Source organism: Cavia porcellus, unplaced genomic scaffold (assembly GCF_034190915.1).
Source record: "Cavia porcellus strain 051 isolate PalLab524CR breed Dunkin Hartley unplaced genomic scaffold, mCavPor4.1 scaffold_1, whole genome shotgun sequence".
NCBI classification, from domain to species: Eukaryota; Metazoa; Chordata; class Mammalia; order Rodentia; family Caviidae; genus Cavia; species Cavia porcellus.
In genome coordinates this window covers 196,116,357-196,134,013 of record NW_026947484.1, presented here as the reverse complement: position 1 = coordinate 196,134,013, position 17,657 = coordinate 196,116,357, and the positions used below count along the sequence as shown (strand labels likewise).

General features: G+C 44.3%; 1 protein-coding gene across 6 annotated transcripts in view; it reads left to right on the top strand.

The window, feature by feature from the left end:
* Positions 1-6,621: 6,621 nt before the first annotated feature.
* The window catches only part of Ggta1 (glycoprotein alpha-galactosyltransferase 1 (inactive)), a 99,686-nt gene continuing 88,650 nt past the window's right edge, over positions 6,622-17,657 (top strand). For 2 of the 6 annotated variants that reach the window (XM_063226867.1, XM_013153563.3), the window contains exon 1: positions 6,989-7,129. Coding sequence is in view for 3 of the 6 variants with exons in the window: in XM_063226848.1 (XP_063082918.1) it covers positions 6,752-7,129 (378 nt within the window). In the remaining 3 variants the exon portion in view is untranslated. Of the gene's footprint in view, positions 7,130-7,156; positions 8,207-17,657 lie in introns of those variants that run through there. The other 4 variants (XM_063226848.1, XM_013153562.3, XM_013153561.3 and 1 more) reach the window with 4 other exon arrangements.

The window sequence follows — 17,657 nt, the reverse complement described above, 5'->3', positions numbered from 1 at the left end:
CCTCACCCTCAGACTGCTCTTCTAGGAGTAGCCCTCCTCCTTTCACTAGCATCTTTAAAATACCTTTGAACCTGCAAATTTTCCCCACCTGCCTATGGCTGAGTAATCCACGAGAGCCTCAGGAATGAATCCTGGCTCTGAAAATTCTGAGACTGTGGTTTTTGAAGAAGTCGCTCCTCCATCTGGATCTCATTTCCTCATCTGTAAATGAGGCCTGCGACTGGCCATCCTTGGGAGCCTGGGGCTTTATGTTTTTCTGGTTCTGTGGAAGGCTGGAATTCTCCCCACCCAGTGTTTCTGTGAGAAGCACTCATCGCATTTTGAGAATGTTGATTCAGCCCACCCTTATAGATAATTCTCTCCAGTATCACAAGAGGCAATTTCCCTGTCAGGAACATTCTGGATTATGTTCTAAACCCTGTCTGACAGAGGCCATCTCACCTCTGGGTCCCTTACATGGAGAACCTGAGGAAGAAAAGGACCTTGTTCAGTGAGAGGAGGACACAATGAGAGACGGCGGAGGCTGGAAGCAAAAGGCCTCAACTGAGTGGACGTGCAGGAAGTGGACAAGAGTTTTAGCAAGTCAGTGGGCTCCACAGAATGACCTTCGAGAAGTATCATCTAGATGAGGTGGCTCATCAGGAATCTCATTGTAATTTCTGCCTTTGTCTGTGAACTTGTCCCTCCCTCCAGCCAGCACATGTTGCTGCCATTTGTCCAGCCACACAGTGTGTCTTGGGGCAGGGCAGTGTGCTAGATCAGATGTTAATTACTGGGCCTGATGATAAACAAAAGGTTATGCCTGTGCTGTTGTGATAAGTGTCTGACCTAGTGACATGCCATCCAGGAATTTAGTGAGGTGTGACACAGAGGAGGACTCTGTTTTGCCCTAGTTATTTGCAAGAGTTCTTTATGTAGTCTAGATACCAATCTGTGTTCGGTACCTTGGTTACACATATCTCTCCCAATTTCTGAGTTGGTCTGTTAACTTGCTGAGATGTCTTTTCTGGATATTCAGCATTTTATTTTATTTTTTTTTTGGTACCAGAAGTCAAACTCATGACCTCACACTTGCCAGGCAAGTGCTTATGCCACTGAGCTAAATCTCTGGCAAGGATATTTAGCATTTTAATGTAGATATTAGCGTTTCTCTATAGGCAGTGCTCTGTGTATCTGTATACTTACCTATTGTGAGGTATAAGGATTTTTTAAAAAAAAAATTTAAAGTTTCTCTTTGCCTTTACGTCTTTAACTTACTATTACATGGAGTGTTTGGGGGGAGGATCTATTCTTATTTTGTATTTTTGTATGAGTAGCCAATTTCCCAGCAACGTATTTTTAAATGGTGGTATAATTAATATAACATAAAATCATATTCAAAATAGTGAAGTCATTTTAACATGTGTGTTACAGTTTAGGGTTGCAAGGAGAACAAGACAATACAGGACACAGAATGTATAGTATTATTTTGTAATAGTCATCCAAATTAAATACAAGAAGTGTAGGAAACCTGTCTATACACCAAAGATCTGGAGAATCCGGCCGAGGGCCTGGATCCCATGGCAATATCCTGCATAAATTCAGCTAAAAACCTAGAGCCCATGACAATGATTCATACAAGTTTGTTTCACTGCACTGGCAAGGCCAAAAGATCAGCAGTGGAAACTAAAAAGTCTGTATCTGTGGGGTGAATGATCTGTGCCAGCAGGCTGAGAGTTCTGTACTGGACCCAAGAAGCAATGCTCAATATGAGGACCAGGGCTCCCCTGAAAAGTACACAGCCATCTTCAGAGGCAACGAGGTCCTGAGCTCTTCTAACAATGAGAACAGCTGATTACATATCAGGAAGTCAGCATGAAAAACTTCTTTTGGAGATTAAACAGCCCACAACTTCCTCTCCAGAGCCAGGAAGTGATACTTTAAGTATCACCCTCTCCCAAAGTGAACAGCAGCCATTCTCAGCAGCAAGATCCTGAGCTCCTCTGATGATAATGGCCGAATTCATATTATGGAAGCCAATGTGACAAGCCCCTCCAGGAGAACCAATGGCTCCAAACTACAACAACACTTAGGAGAACCCACATTGTTACTCTTACTCTCCAGGTCTCCTTTTCATGCTGGCAACAGTCCTCAGGTGGGCCATCCATGCTCAGCATCATGCTGATTCAGTTCAGCTGTGTTTAAGTTGATCACCAGTTACCAATCCACTACAATTCGTAATTCAGTGGCATTTAGAACATTATTGATGTTGTGTAACCATTCCCACCACCTAGTTCCAGAACAGTAGCCATGACCTCAAAGGAAACTCTAAACCCATTAAAGTCTTTGTCTTCTCAACTCCCAGATCCTGGCAACCTCTTAGCTGTTTTTTAACTCTATGAATTTGCCTAGTTGGAATATTTCATACAAATAGAATTGTACAATATAAGATCCTCTTTGTCTGGCTTTTCCCTAGCAAAATATTTTCAAAGTTCACCCATGTTGCAGCATGAATCAGTATTCCATTCCTTTTGATGTTGAGTAATATTCCATTGTAGGGATAGAATACATTTTGTTTACCTATTCCTCAGCTGAAAGATATTTGGGCTGATTCTACTTTTTGACTATTGGAGCAGCAGTGCCATAAATATTCTTGTACAGGTTTTTGTTTATACACCTGTTTTCAATTTTTGTAGGTGCCAGCAACACTTGAATGATCTGTTCTTTCCTTCACGGAGCTGTGATTCCACCTCTGTCACACGGCCAGCTTCCCCACACATGGGTCTCTTTCTAAGACCTCATTCTTGTCTGTGGGCCTAATAATCCATTCTAGCATCAACGCTATCCAGTAGTCTCCATGGTAGAAGAAACATATTCTTGCTTCTACCTTCTGAATTTTCAATAATCCATACTCTACCTCAGACTGAAAATATTAAGTGTCAAATTTCAGAGACAAATAATTCAATAATTTTTATTATAATGTTATAATTGCCTTATTTTATTGTTATTGTGGTTTGTCTTAATGTGCCTAAGCACATTATCACAGCACAGATGTGTATATATAGGAGAAATCACAGTGCTATACATAGATGCCTCTTGACTTATGGTGGGGTTACATTCCAATAAACCACTGCCAGCTGAAAATATTTTAAGCAAAAAATGCACTTAATACTTCTTACCTGCTGAACATCATAATTTAGACTAGCCTAATTTAAATGTGTTCAGAACACACTTTTATAAACCAATAATTGTGCAAAATAATCTGACATAAAGCCAACATTATTTGGTATTAGTTTTTCTATAGCTGGGACAAAATAGCCAACATCCAAAAGTTATAAAAGGTAAGGTTTATTTGGCTCATAGTTTCAGGGGTTTATTTGGTTCATGGTTTCATCAATTATTTGGCTCCAGTGCAGAAATAGCATTGCTGAAGGCATGATAGAAGAAACCCATTGCAGCCAGGAAGCAGAGAGAGAAAGAGCCAGACTCTGAAGGCATGTCCAAGGGCCCACCTTCTCCAGCCTGCCTCCATCTCCTACCAGCACCATCAGCTATGCACTCATCAATGGATTAATCCACTGATGAATATGGCTCCCCCATGATCCAATCACCTTCTTAAAGCCACACCTCTGAACCCATGAGGCTTTTGGGAACTATTTCAGATCTAAATCATAACAGTGTTGAATATCTCATGTAATTACTGATAACTGTAGTGAAAGTGAAAAGGAGGGTGCATACACTTGAACAGCATTGGAAAGTAGGAAAAGAAACCTTGTAACTTGAAGCATCATAAGGTGGTTCCTAAAACTAAATCTATAGTTTTAGGCATCCACCGGGATTCCTAGAACATACTCCCCTTTGATAAAATGGGATAACTGCACTGCCTGAATGATTACTGATTGAGCACCATTCCCCCTTTCCCTTTATGCTTTGTCAAAACTGTTTCAGTTAACTTTGGCCCTTTGATCTTCAATATGAATCTGAGGAGCCCCAGGAAACTGCAGCAGGATTTGTTGAGAATTTATGATTACTTTGAGGAGAGTTACTATCTTCATGATGGTGAAACCTTCCCGCACTCTCACAAACCTTTTATGTCCCAAGTCAAGACTTTTGCACGCCATTCTGTTCTGGTTACTCCCTGCCTACTCTCCCTCTAGCTAACCCCTTTCTCAGGTCTGAGCCTACTCATTGTCCAGACCTCTGCATCTTGCGGGTCTCTCTGAGGCTTGATCACAATGATCCTGACATGATGAGTTGGGTCATACTTAGTTTATTTTCTGCTTCTTACTGGTCTGCCTGGACTATGGCACTGTCTACATGGTGTCCTCAGCATGATAGACATAAGTTCCTGTAATAGTTTGGATTTGAAATGTCCCCCCAAACTCATGTGCTAAAAGTTTGGGTGCCAGAAGACAGGTGTCAGAAGTGATGGGATCATTAAGGTTCTAACTTCATTGGTACATTAACCCATTGATGAGCTTGTGATTTTACGGCATTTTCGAGAGGTGATGGAAACAATACGGGACCTGGTTGAAAGGAATAGATCACAGAGATGTGACCTTGGGAATTATATCTGGTCCCCAGACCCTTTTTGTTTTATGCTCTTTTCCTGTCTCTCTCTTCTTGACTGCTCCACCATGCATTTGAGCTATGACGTAATGGGACCAGTTAGCCATGGATTAAAGCCCATGAAACTACGAGCCAAAATAAGCTTTCCTACTTAAGGATAATTTATGTCAAGTACTTTGTCATAGTGATGGCAAACTAACACAGGCTGCAGTAAACATTTGGTAGAAGCAAGAAGAAAGGATAAGGGAAGATCTTCTGATCCCAGGGCATTTGGCCATATCTAGTGAGATGGCAAACAAAGTTATTTAAGTTCCCTGTGCCTCTCCTTTTTTCCTTGGAACAGAGAATGTGATTCATATCCACTTGGCAGGCTGCCCTGAGTATCAAAGTGGCACAAATGTAAAGTATTTTGGGTTGTATCTACCCTAGGGTTAAGGCTACTCAATGTCTGCCCAGTCCAGCTTTCCACTCCTAGAGTATCTCAGTCTCATCTGCCTGTGATGCCAGGATCTTCAAGATAACTTCCGTGAAGTTATCTTTATTTCACGTCTCTTACATATCAGTTATCTTACCCCAATTTTGCATAGGAGATGAATGAGTCTTAGAAGGGCAGAATGATTCATCTAAGGCCTTAAACCTGGAACTCTTGACCCCCAAACCACTACATGTATGACCCACTATATAATTTTCAAGGTGTGTCATAGTTTAGACATTTGTCCGTAGAACTGCTAGTTTGATTTTAGAAACAAACGCCTCCTTTCAAAAGGAAAAAAGGAATCTAACAGACTCAAAGTGGTGACTCATTATTTTTATTGTATTTTTACTGAAGAAGGTCTAACTTTAAAATTACACACAAGCTTCTCATGCTCAGAGCTCATCAAGCAACCATAAAACTGAAACAAATCTTCAGAGCAAACGCAAACAGAAACACAAAATCAATTTTACTGGGCTTAAATCAGCAGAGTGATATTTGGGGTTGTCATCTTTTGATCACAACAAGCCATCACATTTGAGCTACCATTACATTTATTCTCATTGTTTTCCTTTTCCAAAAAAATTGTAATCCAGTTTGGTGGACTAGCAATTTGAACAACACATCCTCAGTGCAGTAATGGGAAGGGGAAAATAGTGCATTTAGTGGAATCTCACTCACTGCATATTTACTGTGGTGCTCACTGCAAATGAACTATTGCAAGCGTGCTCACAAAAGATGATAATGGTGCAATTTATCCTCTAGCAAAGGCCCTTTGTGCTGGCTGCTGCGAGCTCCCCATTCCTGAGCCGTTTCGAGGGGCCTGTGATTCATTGTCCCACCACTTTGCTTCCTGAGCCTTACCAGGAAATGCCACTCTCTCTAATTCTGTGACATCAACCTGGCTGGTGTCTGGGTTCTGTGGATCTTTCCAGGACTCAGTCGAACCTCTGCTCCTTCTACATTTGTAGGAGACAATGAACATTATTGTACATCGTGTCCATGCTCTGTGTCCTTTTCCTAACGACGAATTACAGTTCCAATGTATTCAACTATCTAAGAAGCTAATTTCTTTTTCTTTTTTCGGTCTTTTTTGAGATGGGGTCTCGCCATGCAGTTCAGGCTGGCCTTGAACTCACTTTGTAGCCCACGATGGTCTTGAACTTGCAACAATCCTCCCACCTCAGCCTCCCAAGTGCGGGATTACAGGCGTGTGCCACCACGCCCGGCATAAGAAGCTAATTTCTTAGTTTATGAAATTGAAAACGATATCCAGTAGCAAATAATCTTGACAAAACAAACCATTATGGTTTCATTTCCACCAGTAAAACAAAACCATAGGAGCCCGAAGGTGTCACTTTCCTACTCGCTAGAAGTGAATTGCTATCACTCTGGGCACAGAAGTACAAATTCTGAAATAGATTTTTAAAATTGTTTTTTGATTTCTTTCTAAATAAGCCAAGAAGAAAACGCCAGAGGCTGTGTGGAGCCCTGTTTGCGAACTTTTGGACTCAAAGACCACTGAAGCCTAGTGCCCAGCCCCTCACTTCCGGAGCTCAGGGCTGGGAGGAATCCTAGCAAGATTGAGGGTTCTGTTTTGCCTCCTGGAAGCAAGAGGCAGACCCCAACTTCCTACCACCTCATGCAGGCAAAAGAGGCCCAGCCACTCTAGCCAGGGATTTTACTATTTTCTTTTTTGCTGGTTTCAGGCTTTCTTTCGGTTGAGTGAAAATGAAACAAACATCACCCACTTCCCACCACCCAGACACACGAGCGCCTGCGCGCGCACACAACACTCACGCACCCGCGCAGCGGGCCTCCGGGCGGTCGGGGTCGGGGCGGGGACAGGCTTGGCACCCACAATCGCGAGCCGAGCCAGGCGGGGCCGGGAGGCGCCGCCCGCTGTATCCAGCGCACTTCGTTGCCTCGCGCCGCTGTTTGCTGCCCGCTGCGCGGAGGGGTCACCCGGCCGGCCGCGGTCCCACGGGGAAGGGCAGGCGCACCCCGCCCCTGCACGCCCAGCACAGGCTCCTGCGGGCTTCCGTGTCTCCGTCACGGTCAGCGGAGCCCGGGTGGGTCCGGCCGTGGCGCCCGGGTTCTGCGGATCAGGTGGGTCCTGGAGGTCGCGCTTTGGGAGCTGGGTTCTGGGCTGAGGGGCCCCGTGCGTGGCGCAGGTGGCTGGGGGACCAAGGAGGCCACTGCTCTGGCGCTGCCCTGGGTCTGCCCGCTCGTGTTGCTGGCTTTTGTTCTAGCAGTGTTTCTTCTGTGCTCAGATCTGACCCAGTCTCTGTCCCCAACCTGTGTCCGTCGTACCTCTGTCCATCCTTCCAGACTCATGCCTGCCGGCCAGGGCGGCAAGTGTTCAAATGTGCCCACCCGAGGGTAGAGGCGGGGAGGACAGGGGCTCTCAGCGGGTCCACTAGGAGAGTCAGTCTTGAAAGGCTGGAGGGATCCATCTAGGCTGTGGGGCGGGACAGGGGCGCGGCTCTGGCAGACAACAGGATGCAAAGCGGGTGGCTCTGGAGATGGAGAGCGGGAGATAGGCACACAGTGAGAGCAGGGAAGAGACAGAGACGAATATGTTGAGGGCTTTCCGATCTGAGCACCACGCCAGCGCCGTCACCCAGCGGGGAAAGTTTCAGGCGCCCCAGTAACTCTGACAGCCCAAGTGCTCGTCGTTACTTGGGGAGATGGGAGGCAAAAGGGTCCCTTCAACTTTTCAAGCCATCTCATTCCCACTCAGGACACCCCTCCGCGATTGAAAATGGCAGGAAAATAGCTAAAGAGAAGGATTACACAAAGTCTTGAAAAACATCCAAGTAGCAGTAAAGCGGGGTAAGGGGAACGTCAGCGCAAAGGAGAGAGGAAACAGAGCCTCTTGAGATTCCCTGATTTTCCCTCTGGTTGTGGGCGGGAGAAGGAGGCGCCAGGCTATCAGCGCCGCTCCTCCCCCCAGGAAGGAACTGAGACCCACGCCGCCTTTTTGCAGTTTTTTTCCGCTCTTTGCACAACTTCTGCCTCTCGAGTAGGCTTGGGTGCCTCCTTAGTAACCTAATAATACATAGGTATGTTTCGTCGGCTGATGCAGGGTGGAGGCTTGACTTAGCCACCCCCCAAAGTGAGAGATATTTTTCTCAGGTTCCTGGCTTCCGAAATAAGGATACTGCTGGAGACCTCGCTTTCTGAGTAAGCAAATGTAAAGTGCACTGCCAGTGGCCAGGGCCTCAAGGGAGGGGGTGCGAAAGTAATGGTTAACCTCTTTGCTTTGTGACTGCTGTACGTACTTTCTACCTTCTTTGGAGTTCTTTCTGGGTAACTCTTGCCTCCTCTACCATATGGAGGAGGGATCAGGTCCAAGTTACCTCTCTTACAAGGAACAGGTGTTCAGTGACTGACTAATGAAATGCTGAGTGTCCCTAAGGATTTCCTCTTCCCAGAGATTTCAAACCATGTCTCCTGAGGTTTAGTATCCTGGCTCCAGAGCCATCGTGGCAGGGGAAGAGCACTTAGAGGGAAGGGCCTTGGCCCCTCCATACTTATTTCAGACAGAACCGGTTCAGTCTGACGCCCAAGCAGTAGACAGTTAAACCTAGTGGGCAGTTAAACTTGTGAAGTGGTAGCCCGAAGTTGGACATAAGATGAAAACCATTCAAATCATATTTATTTATTTTTGGTGCTGAGGATCGAACTCATGACCTTTTATTTACAATTATCTCTACCTTGTCTGGGGAACCTCCAGAAGACGCTTTGCATATTCATGTATTCAGCCTGGTCTGGTGCTTTTTGAGTGACTGAAGTTCAGAAGTGTTCAAAAACTAAGGTAAAGTCTTCTAGTGGCCAGGAACCTGTCTCTGAGTGGGAGGCAAATAGTGACCTTTCCTAGGCCAACGTGCTGTGAGTGGCTTTCCCTATGAGTTAGAAGCACTTAGCTAGACTCTAACTCCAGGGCCTAGGGTGCATTTTTATTCTCTGGGAAAAGAAGCCTGTTGCATGTCGTTTAGTTCCTTGGGCATTTCTGGACCTTGACAAATGTGATTTGGTGTTATCCAGCCTAAGGGCATAGACTCGATCTTACTAACTTATTTTATAGCTGCAGAAGCGAAAATTCAGAGAGCCAAGTACCTGACTTGTGGGCACTCAGCTATAAATTGCAGCTAGGACTTGAATGCCTTTGTCTGGCTCCACTGCTTGTGCTCTTTCCATTTCAGCATCTCTCTAATGACGGATCTCATCAAGAGGAGGTGGGGGGAGTAGCTGAAAAGGGATGAGTTAAATGGAGGACTGGGCATTTGTACTGGTGCTTTTGTAACAGTATTATTTTGTTTGAAATGAATGTGCTTTCTGCCCCATATTTTCAGTTATTTTAGTGTTTATTTTATAGATGCTTAAAAATGATTTTTTTCTAGGTTTTCATTAAAATATAACTTACATACATTAAAATCCACAAATCTTAAATGTTTGTTTGGTTTAATAAGTTTGATTAGTTGTTTATTCCTAGGTAACCAGCCTCTGGAAAATGAGGTATCAAAGACTTGCATCACTCTAAAAGAATAGCATTTCAAATTAATTTGCCTTCTACTGTACCTACCCAAGCAACCATTTTCTGATTGTATCATCCACTGAGTAATATGTGCCTGTGATTTGACTTCGTGTACATAAAATCCACGTACTCTTTATGTCTGGCTTATTTCTCTCACTTTAATGTTTTGAGATTCACCTGTGTTGTGCATGAGTCACTTGGGCTTTGTTGCTGAGTCATATTCCATTGCATGGATATACCACCATTTCTATCTTCTCTCTTATTAATGAATATTTGGGTTATTTCCAATTTGGGGCTAATATACAAACATTCTTATCCAAGTCTTGAGAACATTGGCTTTCCACTCGAAGTGAAACCAGATGTACCTTTTCACATTCATTCCCGAAGCAATTCATGAGGACTAGATTTGTTCCATACCTTGACAGTACTCGTTTTGATGATCTGTTCGACTGAAAGACATTTTATTGACTGCTTTGTGGTGTCTCAATAGGATTTTGACATTCTGTTTTTTTGTGACTGAATTTTGGCTTTTGAAAAAGACTATCTGAAAAGGGGTAAATCTATGAAACAAAATAGTGGCATTGGTATTTAATAGGGAAGAAACTGAATGGCAGTTAGACTTTTGACCCTACGAATAGGGATTTCTGGGTTCAGAAGAAGTCTTTATTTGTTAACAGGGATTTATAGACTTGATACTTGCATTCTATAAACTGGGAAATTTCAAGAATATTCATGGGTTTAAATATGATTTAAGGACCGGGGATTTAGCTTAGTGGTTCAAGCACTTGCCTTGGGGCTGGGGATTTAGCTCAGTGGCATAAGCGCCTGCCTTGCAAGCAGGCAGTCGTGAGTTCGATCCCCGGTACCGATAAAAATGAAAAAGTCAAGCACTTGCCTGGTAAGTGTGAGGTCATGAGTTGGATCCTCAGTACCAAAATAAAATAAATAAATAAATATGATTTGAATGGTTTTCATCTTATGTCCAATTTTGGGCTACCACTTCACAAGTTTAACTGCCCATTAGGTTTAACTGTCCACTGCTTGGGTGTCTGAAGACACTGCAAACTCACAAATCCAGACAGACTTCATTGTCTCATGGTGGCTTTCAGTCAAGGGCACTGGATAAATGATGGTGTCACTGAGAGGATAATGAAGGGAGAGGGTTGGGGTGAGAGAGACAATGAATTGCGTTGAAATAAGTACCAGAAGTTGCCTATATGATTGTCTATATATGTGAAGGTGAAGAAGTGAAGACTGTGAGCATAGTCGACTGTTTGAAGTGTTTCTGAAAAGCTTACAAGAGAGGCTGGGGATTTAGCTCAGTAGCATAAGCATTTGTCTGGCAAGCACAAGGTCATGAGTTTGATCTTCAATACCAAAAATAAAAATAAAATTAAAAAAGAAAGAAAAGCTTAGAAAGAGATTGAAGTATAGAGAGGTACAGGATGAAGGAAGAGATTTTTAGGATGGAAGGACTACTGAAGCATGTAGATTCAGGGAAGGATTCAGTTCAGGGAAGGGAAGGGATGATGATGGATGGAACTAGGCACTAGGAGGAGCAGGAGGTTATAGGGTGTTGTGACTTTGAAGTAAGGCTGGATAGCTCTACCTCCAAGGCCAGTGAGTGAATAAAGATGTAACTCATCAATGAAAACATTCTGTGGTTCCTCATTTGTCACATCTCATGCATTGTCTTAGTCACTTTACTTGTTGCTTGGACACAATACTCAACACCCACAACTTAGAGAAGGAGAGGGTTTTTTTGGGTCCTAGTTTGCAGAAGTTTTAGTCTGCAGTCCACTGGCTGTAACACAAGATGAGCACAGGAGTGCTGAGGAGAGCTGCTCATGGCATGGTGGGTAAGTGGACGCCTTGAAGGGAGGAATAGCAGAGGGAACTTTACTCCCCCTTTCTTTGGCTGTCTTCACCTCCCAGCATCACAGTTAGCTTCATAAACTCGTCAGTAAACTAATCCACTTAAGAGTAACACATCCCCATGATCCAGTCACCTCCCCAAGTCCCTACCTGTGAGTATGTGAGACTTTGGGGAGGACATCTAGATATAAATCATAGCAATATATAGTGCATACCAGGCAGCTTTTGCTGCAGTCATGCTGTACAGCAAACAACCTCAAGCTTAACTTTTGAGGTGTTTATTATTTATTTAAGATGTTAGCTGTAGGGGCCAGTGATTTAACTCAGCAGTTCAAGCGTTTGCTTATTAAGTGCAATGTCATGAGTTTGATCCTCTGTACAAAAAAAAAAAGATGTTAGCTGCAAGGCAGTTGTGTTGCAGGGTTTTGTGGCCGTGCTCTAAATTCCAGCTAAACAGAAGCTTTGTTCCAAGGATATTATGGTTTGTGTCTAGATGTCCCCCAAAAGCCTCATGTAGTCATAAGTGGGGTTTTTTCAGAGGTGGCTAAATCTAGAATGTGATGCTGGGATTAAAGATGTGTGGATGCTAAATTATTCTATTGATTGGTTTGGTACTACCCTAATCCAAGTAGCCTACATAGTGTATAAAAGGGACAGTAGTGAAGTAGTGAAGTATGTATATATACTATGTGTCATGGCTACTTGGTAACTAACAGTGGGTAGCATATACAGGGAGGACACACTGGAAAAAAGGGACAATCATTCATGTCCCAAGCTGGACAGAGTAAGATGATGATGAGATTTCATCATTTGTGCTATGTAGAATTGTGTACAACTGTAAACTTACAACTTGTTTTTTTCTGGAATTTTCCATTTGATGTTTTTTAGCTTGTGGCTGATCATGAATAATTGGAACTGTAAAACTCAAAACCATGAATGAGGGAACACTACCATCACTCCCAGATACAGACTTCCGTCTTTCTGTCTCTCCACTGTCACAGGCCTACTTTCAAGAGCAGTTGCTCAATATGACAGCATCTTTCTGATCTCTGTCTCTTTGTACTTTCCATGCTTCTGTCTAAGAGTCATACCTCCATTCTTCCCCCTGTGTTGGTCAGCTTTCTGTTACTATGACATAAAACAAGCGGATCAATTTAAAAAGAGAAAAGGTTTATTTTGGCTCATGGTCTGAGAGGTTTCTGTCCGTGGTTGTTTGGATCTTTTGGTTGCTTTGAGCCTTGGTGGCAGAGTATGTCATGGTGGAAGCATTCAGCAGAGAAGGCCTGTTGACTCCCTGAAATCCAGGAAGAAAAGATAGAAGAAAAGCAAGGCCTAGGGTCCCAGTATCTCTTCTAAGGGCCTGCCTCCAACAGCCTAGCTTCCTGCCACCATACCTTACTTTTTAAAGGTCCCACCACCTTCTCCATAACACCAGGGATGGAGTCTAGACCTTTGGAGGACAGTTACTCAAACTACAGTACTTCTCTTCCATCATCATATGTATGTTCTGGTTTGTTTTCTCTTGTGTCTCTACCAACTCCCTGAAAAGTCCTTTTAATTCCAGCCCCACAGCCCACAGAGTTCAGGTACAGACCCTCCAGGGTGGCCCCTACTGTGATCTCCTTCCCAGTCTCTACGTCACTCTCTCCTCTGTAGATTTTGTCACTGCAGTACAAAATCTCACCAGACACCATGCTGGCATGTTTTAATCTTTCTAAGGCTCCCCATTGCCTTCAGGACAAAGCACATATTCTCTTGGGAGACAACCCAAGGTCCTGCATGAACTACCCTTTAAACATCCCCTTGCTTATCACTCTGCCCCTTAGGACCTCTGCTCCAGCCTCTAGGAATTCCTGAAATTCTCTCCTGATTTAATATTTCTGGACTTTACCTCCTGCTGCTCCTTTTGCTTGGAATGCTCTCTCCACTCCTCCCCAAAGCCACCTGCAGGCTCCTACTTATCCTTCAAACCTAGCTTAGTCATTATCTTCTCTTCACTCTACCTGCCTTGCAGTAGGCATGTCTTCCTTTACACAGGTACCCCAGTCACCCTGCAGTACATGCCCCGCCCCTACATTTCTGCCACATTGTTACAGTATTTCTTATTTCCTCAACTATGAGCTTCTGGAGTTAGACAGAACACTATTCACATGACCACAAAGCACTTTGCTTGACATGCCCTAGTTCGTTATTGTCTCTGAGTTTACATCCTTAGAGTCTGTCAGACCCGGGGCAGGCACCTCACCACTCTGCCTGCATACAGAGTCCTGCTGATGGGAATGTTACCTTTTGCTCCTGAGAGAGAGGCTGATTGGAATCATTTGGGAAATCCAAGAGGGATGAAGATTTAATTCATGGTTTGCAGGCAGAGAGATCACCATTGAGAATACTTAATCTGGAATTGCTTCTGAAAGTCTTTCTGGCTCTAAAAAAGAGGAAATAAAATTAATTGTCCAAAGCTTCAACCAAAGAGCTGGTCTGCACAGCTTCTCAAACTCAGCACGGAGTTTGCAGGTCTCACTGGCACGCAATCCAGGCCGTAGGAGTTCTCTAAATGTGGGATTTAGCAAGTCTGCTAATTTTTATTGTCAAACAGGGTCTTATAAAGCAAAGGGATGGGTGGTGGGGATGGAGTTCCAGTACTTTGTGTTCCCATTCATGTGTCCGGGGGTCTCACACAAGAATTCACGAGGGGTTTGGTGATACACAGGGCTTCCTGTGGATCCTATCAGAATTGCGTGTTGTTGGCAGGTGCGGGAGGCAGGATAGAGTACTGAGCTGCCACTTGGAATGCAACCCAGCGCTAAGAGTGAGTGAACTGAGCTGCAGAAGGGGCACCTAGAGCAAGCAAGTCTGGGAAGCTGAAGGAGAGGGCTGTGGTCCAGAGGGCTGAGTGGCAGAGAGAGGCCAGGTAAAGAGAAGGTGCTCTGGAAGAGACCAGCTGACTGTGAGTTAATGGCAAGACCCAGGAAAGCAGAAAATAATTACAGAATGATTGTGCCTGGTGCTGTCTACTCTGGTCAGCAGTTTGAGAAGTGAGATCATGTATATGTTCATCTCACCTGGGCCTCACAAAAGCCTTGTGTGGTCGGCAGAGCAGTAATTATTTCCTTTATTTTACACATGGGGAAATGGAGGCTTAGAGTTTTACAGTCATTAGTTAGCTTTTCAATGCTGTGATAAATACCTGACATAAACAACTTAAAAGAGGAAAGGTTTACTTTGGCTCATGGCTTCAGGAGTTGCAGTCCATTGCTTTCAAGCTTATGGTGAGTTGGAATTACGGTGGTAGGTGGTACATGGTGGGGGAAAGTTGCTCACTTAATGGCAACCAAGAAGAGGGGGAGAGGGAGAGGGCGAGAGAGAGAGAGAGAGAGAGAGAGAGAGAGGAGGGGAGAGAGAGAGAGGAGGGGAGAGAGAGGTAGAGAGAGAGAGAGACAGAGATAGAGAAACCGAGACTGGGACAGAGACAGAAAGACAAAGATGCAGTGGGAAGATGTGGTCAGGAGGAGACCAGGGACCAGATATAGTCCCCAAGGACATGCCCCCATGATCCATTCCCTTCATTTGGCCCCATTTCTTTTCTCCATCACCTCCCAACAGTATCATCAAATTATGAACTTGTCAATGGATTGAGTTGAGTTCACTGTTGAAATAGAACCTTTGGGGCTGGGGATTTAGCTCAGTGGCATAAGCACCTGCCTTGCAAGCGCATGGTTGTGAGTTTGATCCCTGGTACCGATAAAAAGAAATAAGAGATAGAGCCCTCACGATCCAACTATCTGCCCCAGCAGAATTCGTTTTGGACATCTTGTATCCAAACTATAGCAAAGATTTTGGTGAAAGCCTTGTAGGAATGAAGTACCAGATCTAAGGCATAAAAGTCAGATTCAGAACCAGACAATGTGGCTTTGCACCATGAAGGCAAAGGAATGGTGGTGGCAACTGTGGTGTTCTTGGCTGGACACAGAAAAACACAGGGGTGAGAGCAAGCCCAGGGGGAGGGAATGGCTGCTCAGAGTGGTGACTGTGGTGTTAGCAGTGTCAAGAGGAAGCAGCTGTCTGCCTTCCTCCTGCTCTGGGAAGGTCTTCCAGAGGCAGCTGTCCCCAGGAGTAACTTGCCTGGCATCTGTGGAGAAAAGAAAGACACTTTCAAAATTAGGTGGCAGGTTTTCTTTTCAGAGGGACAAGGCCTCATGAGAGCAGGAACAGGGTCTAGTTTGCTAATAGCTGTCTATAGATTGGTATCTTCTGTAGCAAACTATTTTTGTATATTAGCCATGCAGAGAAAGGGAACATTGAAATTTCCAAGTGGAAATTTAATCAAGTGTTTTGGAATTAATTCTGTGGCTGCATGAATATTCAACATGGGAGACACAAGGTGACTATTTGGGCTGATACAGAGATGATGTAGTAGTCAGAGATCGCAGTTGTAACCAACAGAAGGAGATTGAGGCAGAAAAGACATGGATTGTGTATTATTCATCTTTTGGATGTTAGGACAAAGTACCTGACATATACCTTGAAGGAGAGGTTTTATTTGGCTTACGGTTTTAGAGGTTTCAGTCCATGGTAAGCTATTTCCAAAGCAGAAACACCAGGGGTCAAAGGTCCTGGTGGAGAAAGCTACTCATTTCATGGCAGCTAGGAAGCTGAGCAAGAGGAGAAGAACTAGAAGGGAAGGGATGGGGGACAACATATACCCTTCAAAGCCACACCTTCTTGTGACCTGCTTTGTGCATTTAGGTCCTACCTCCTAATAAGCATATTCAGCTAACAAATTCATTAATGTATTTGGCCCATTGGTGAGGTTAGTACCCTCATGATCTAATCACCTTCTCAAAGCCCTATCTCTGAACAAATCAGACTTTGGAGGGGCATTTTAGATCTAAGCCATAACACCTTGAGATTATTTTTCTGTTACCCACAGCACTCCTGGGAGGACTAGAAAAGCAAGCCAGCCAAAGATGTAAAGGCTAGGCACAACATGCAGCAGTTAGGGTCCTATGTAGGTGCTAATTCTAACTCTTCCTGCCCCACATATACTGTGAACATATCCCCAATGTCTGCCTTTGTGACGCTTCCTCAAGGTGCAAAGCTGCTACCTGGCCAAGGCCCAGGTCCCTCTCTGTATTCCTGACACAGACGGCTGGACTGCCAGCATTTGTCCAGTTTTGCTCTGGTGGTGGGTAGAGAGTTCCTTATACAGACTGGGCAGCCACCAAGTCCACCAGTGCCATCAAAAATGGGGGTATTCTAGTGCTGCAGAATTCTGCAGGTCTAAGGAGGCTCACAAGGCCACTCTGATGGAGGGAACACATCTTTTGGGGGAACTTCCACAGGGGCAGCCTTGCCCTAAGCAAGACTTTACACCATCCTCACCTATGAAATGGGTTATTGGGTACTTTAGAGCTGAGTGTCAGGAGCTTGGTACAAGGTGGCTGGTATGTGGCAGGTGCCATTACTGTGACTGGTTGCAGAAGTAATAGTAATTGTGCCATTTCACATTTGCTTCAGTGCAGAAGCAGTACTGGGGACCCCTTCACACATTCCCAGGAGAGTTTGGCAGTCCCCCCTTCCCCTGCTGCTGGAAAGGTGCAGCCCCCGAAGACCCAGGAGGCCTGGCCTTGGTCATTGTGCACGCAGATGCCTGGTGATCAGCTCTTCAAAACACGGATGTGCTGATGAGTGGTACTTGCCAATTTCCATAGTGTAAATGTTTCCACCACAGCCCTTTTCCAGTTGCTGCTTGGGGAGCTGCGAAAAAACATGTCATATCTTTTTTATAGTATTTTCCACTCTGCCCAGGTCTGAGAGATAAAATAACTGCAAGAGGATAGAATGTAGTAAAAATGATTATAAAGTGATGAGTTTTTATGATCCTCATGCTCATTCATTTAACTGTAAATTTAGCCAATTGAATTTTTAAATAATGACTGTGTTCGACAGCTGGCTTGCCAAATTCCTGAAACTTTAACAATTAGATCATTGCACATTATAAACAGGGGTCCAAATATCACACTATACCTCACGAACTTGTACAATTACCAAATGTTGGTGAAAAAAGTTTAAAAAAATTAGCAGTTGGTTTCCACAAGCCGTATGATCTAACTCTGGAGCACTACTGGCTTGGAGGATCCCAAAGACGTGCTAGCCCAGGGCAGTGGCCCCACTCACTTTCCTACATGTCAACATTTTTTTTTTTGTGCTGGGGATTGAACT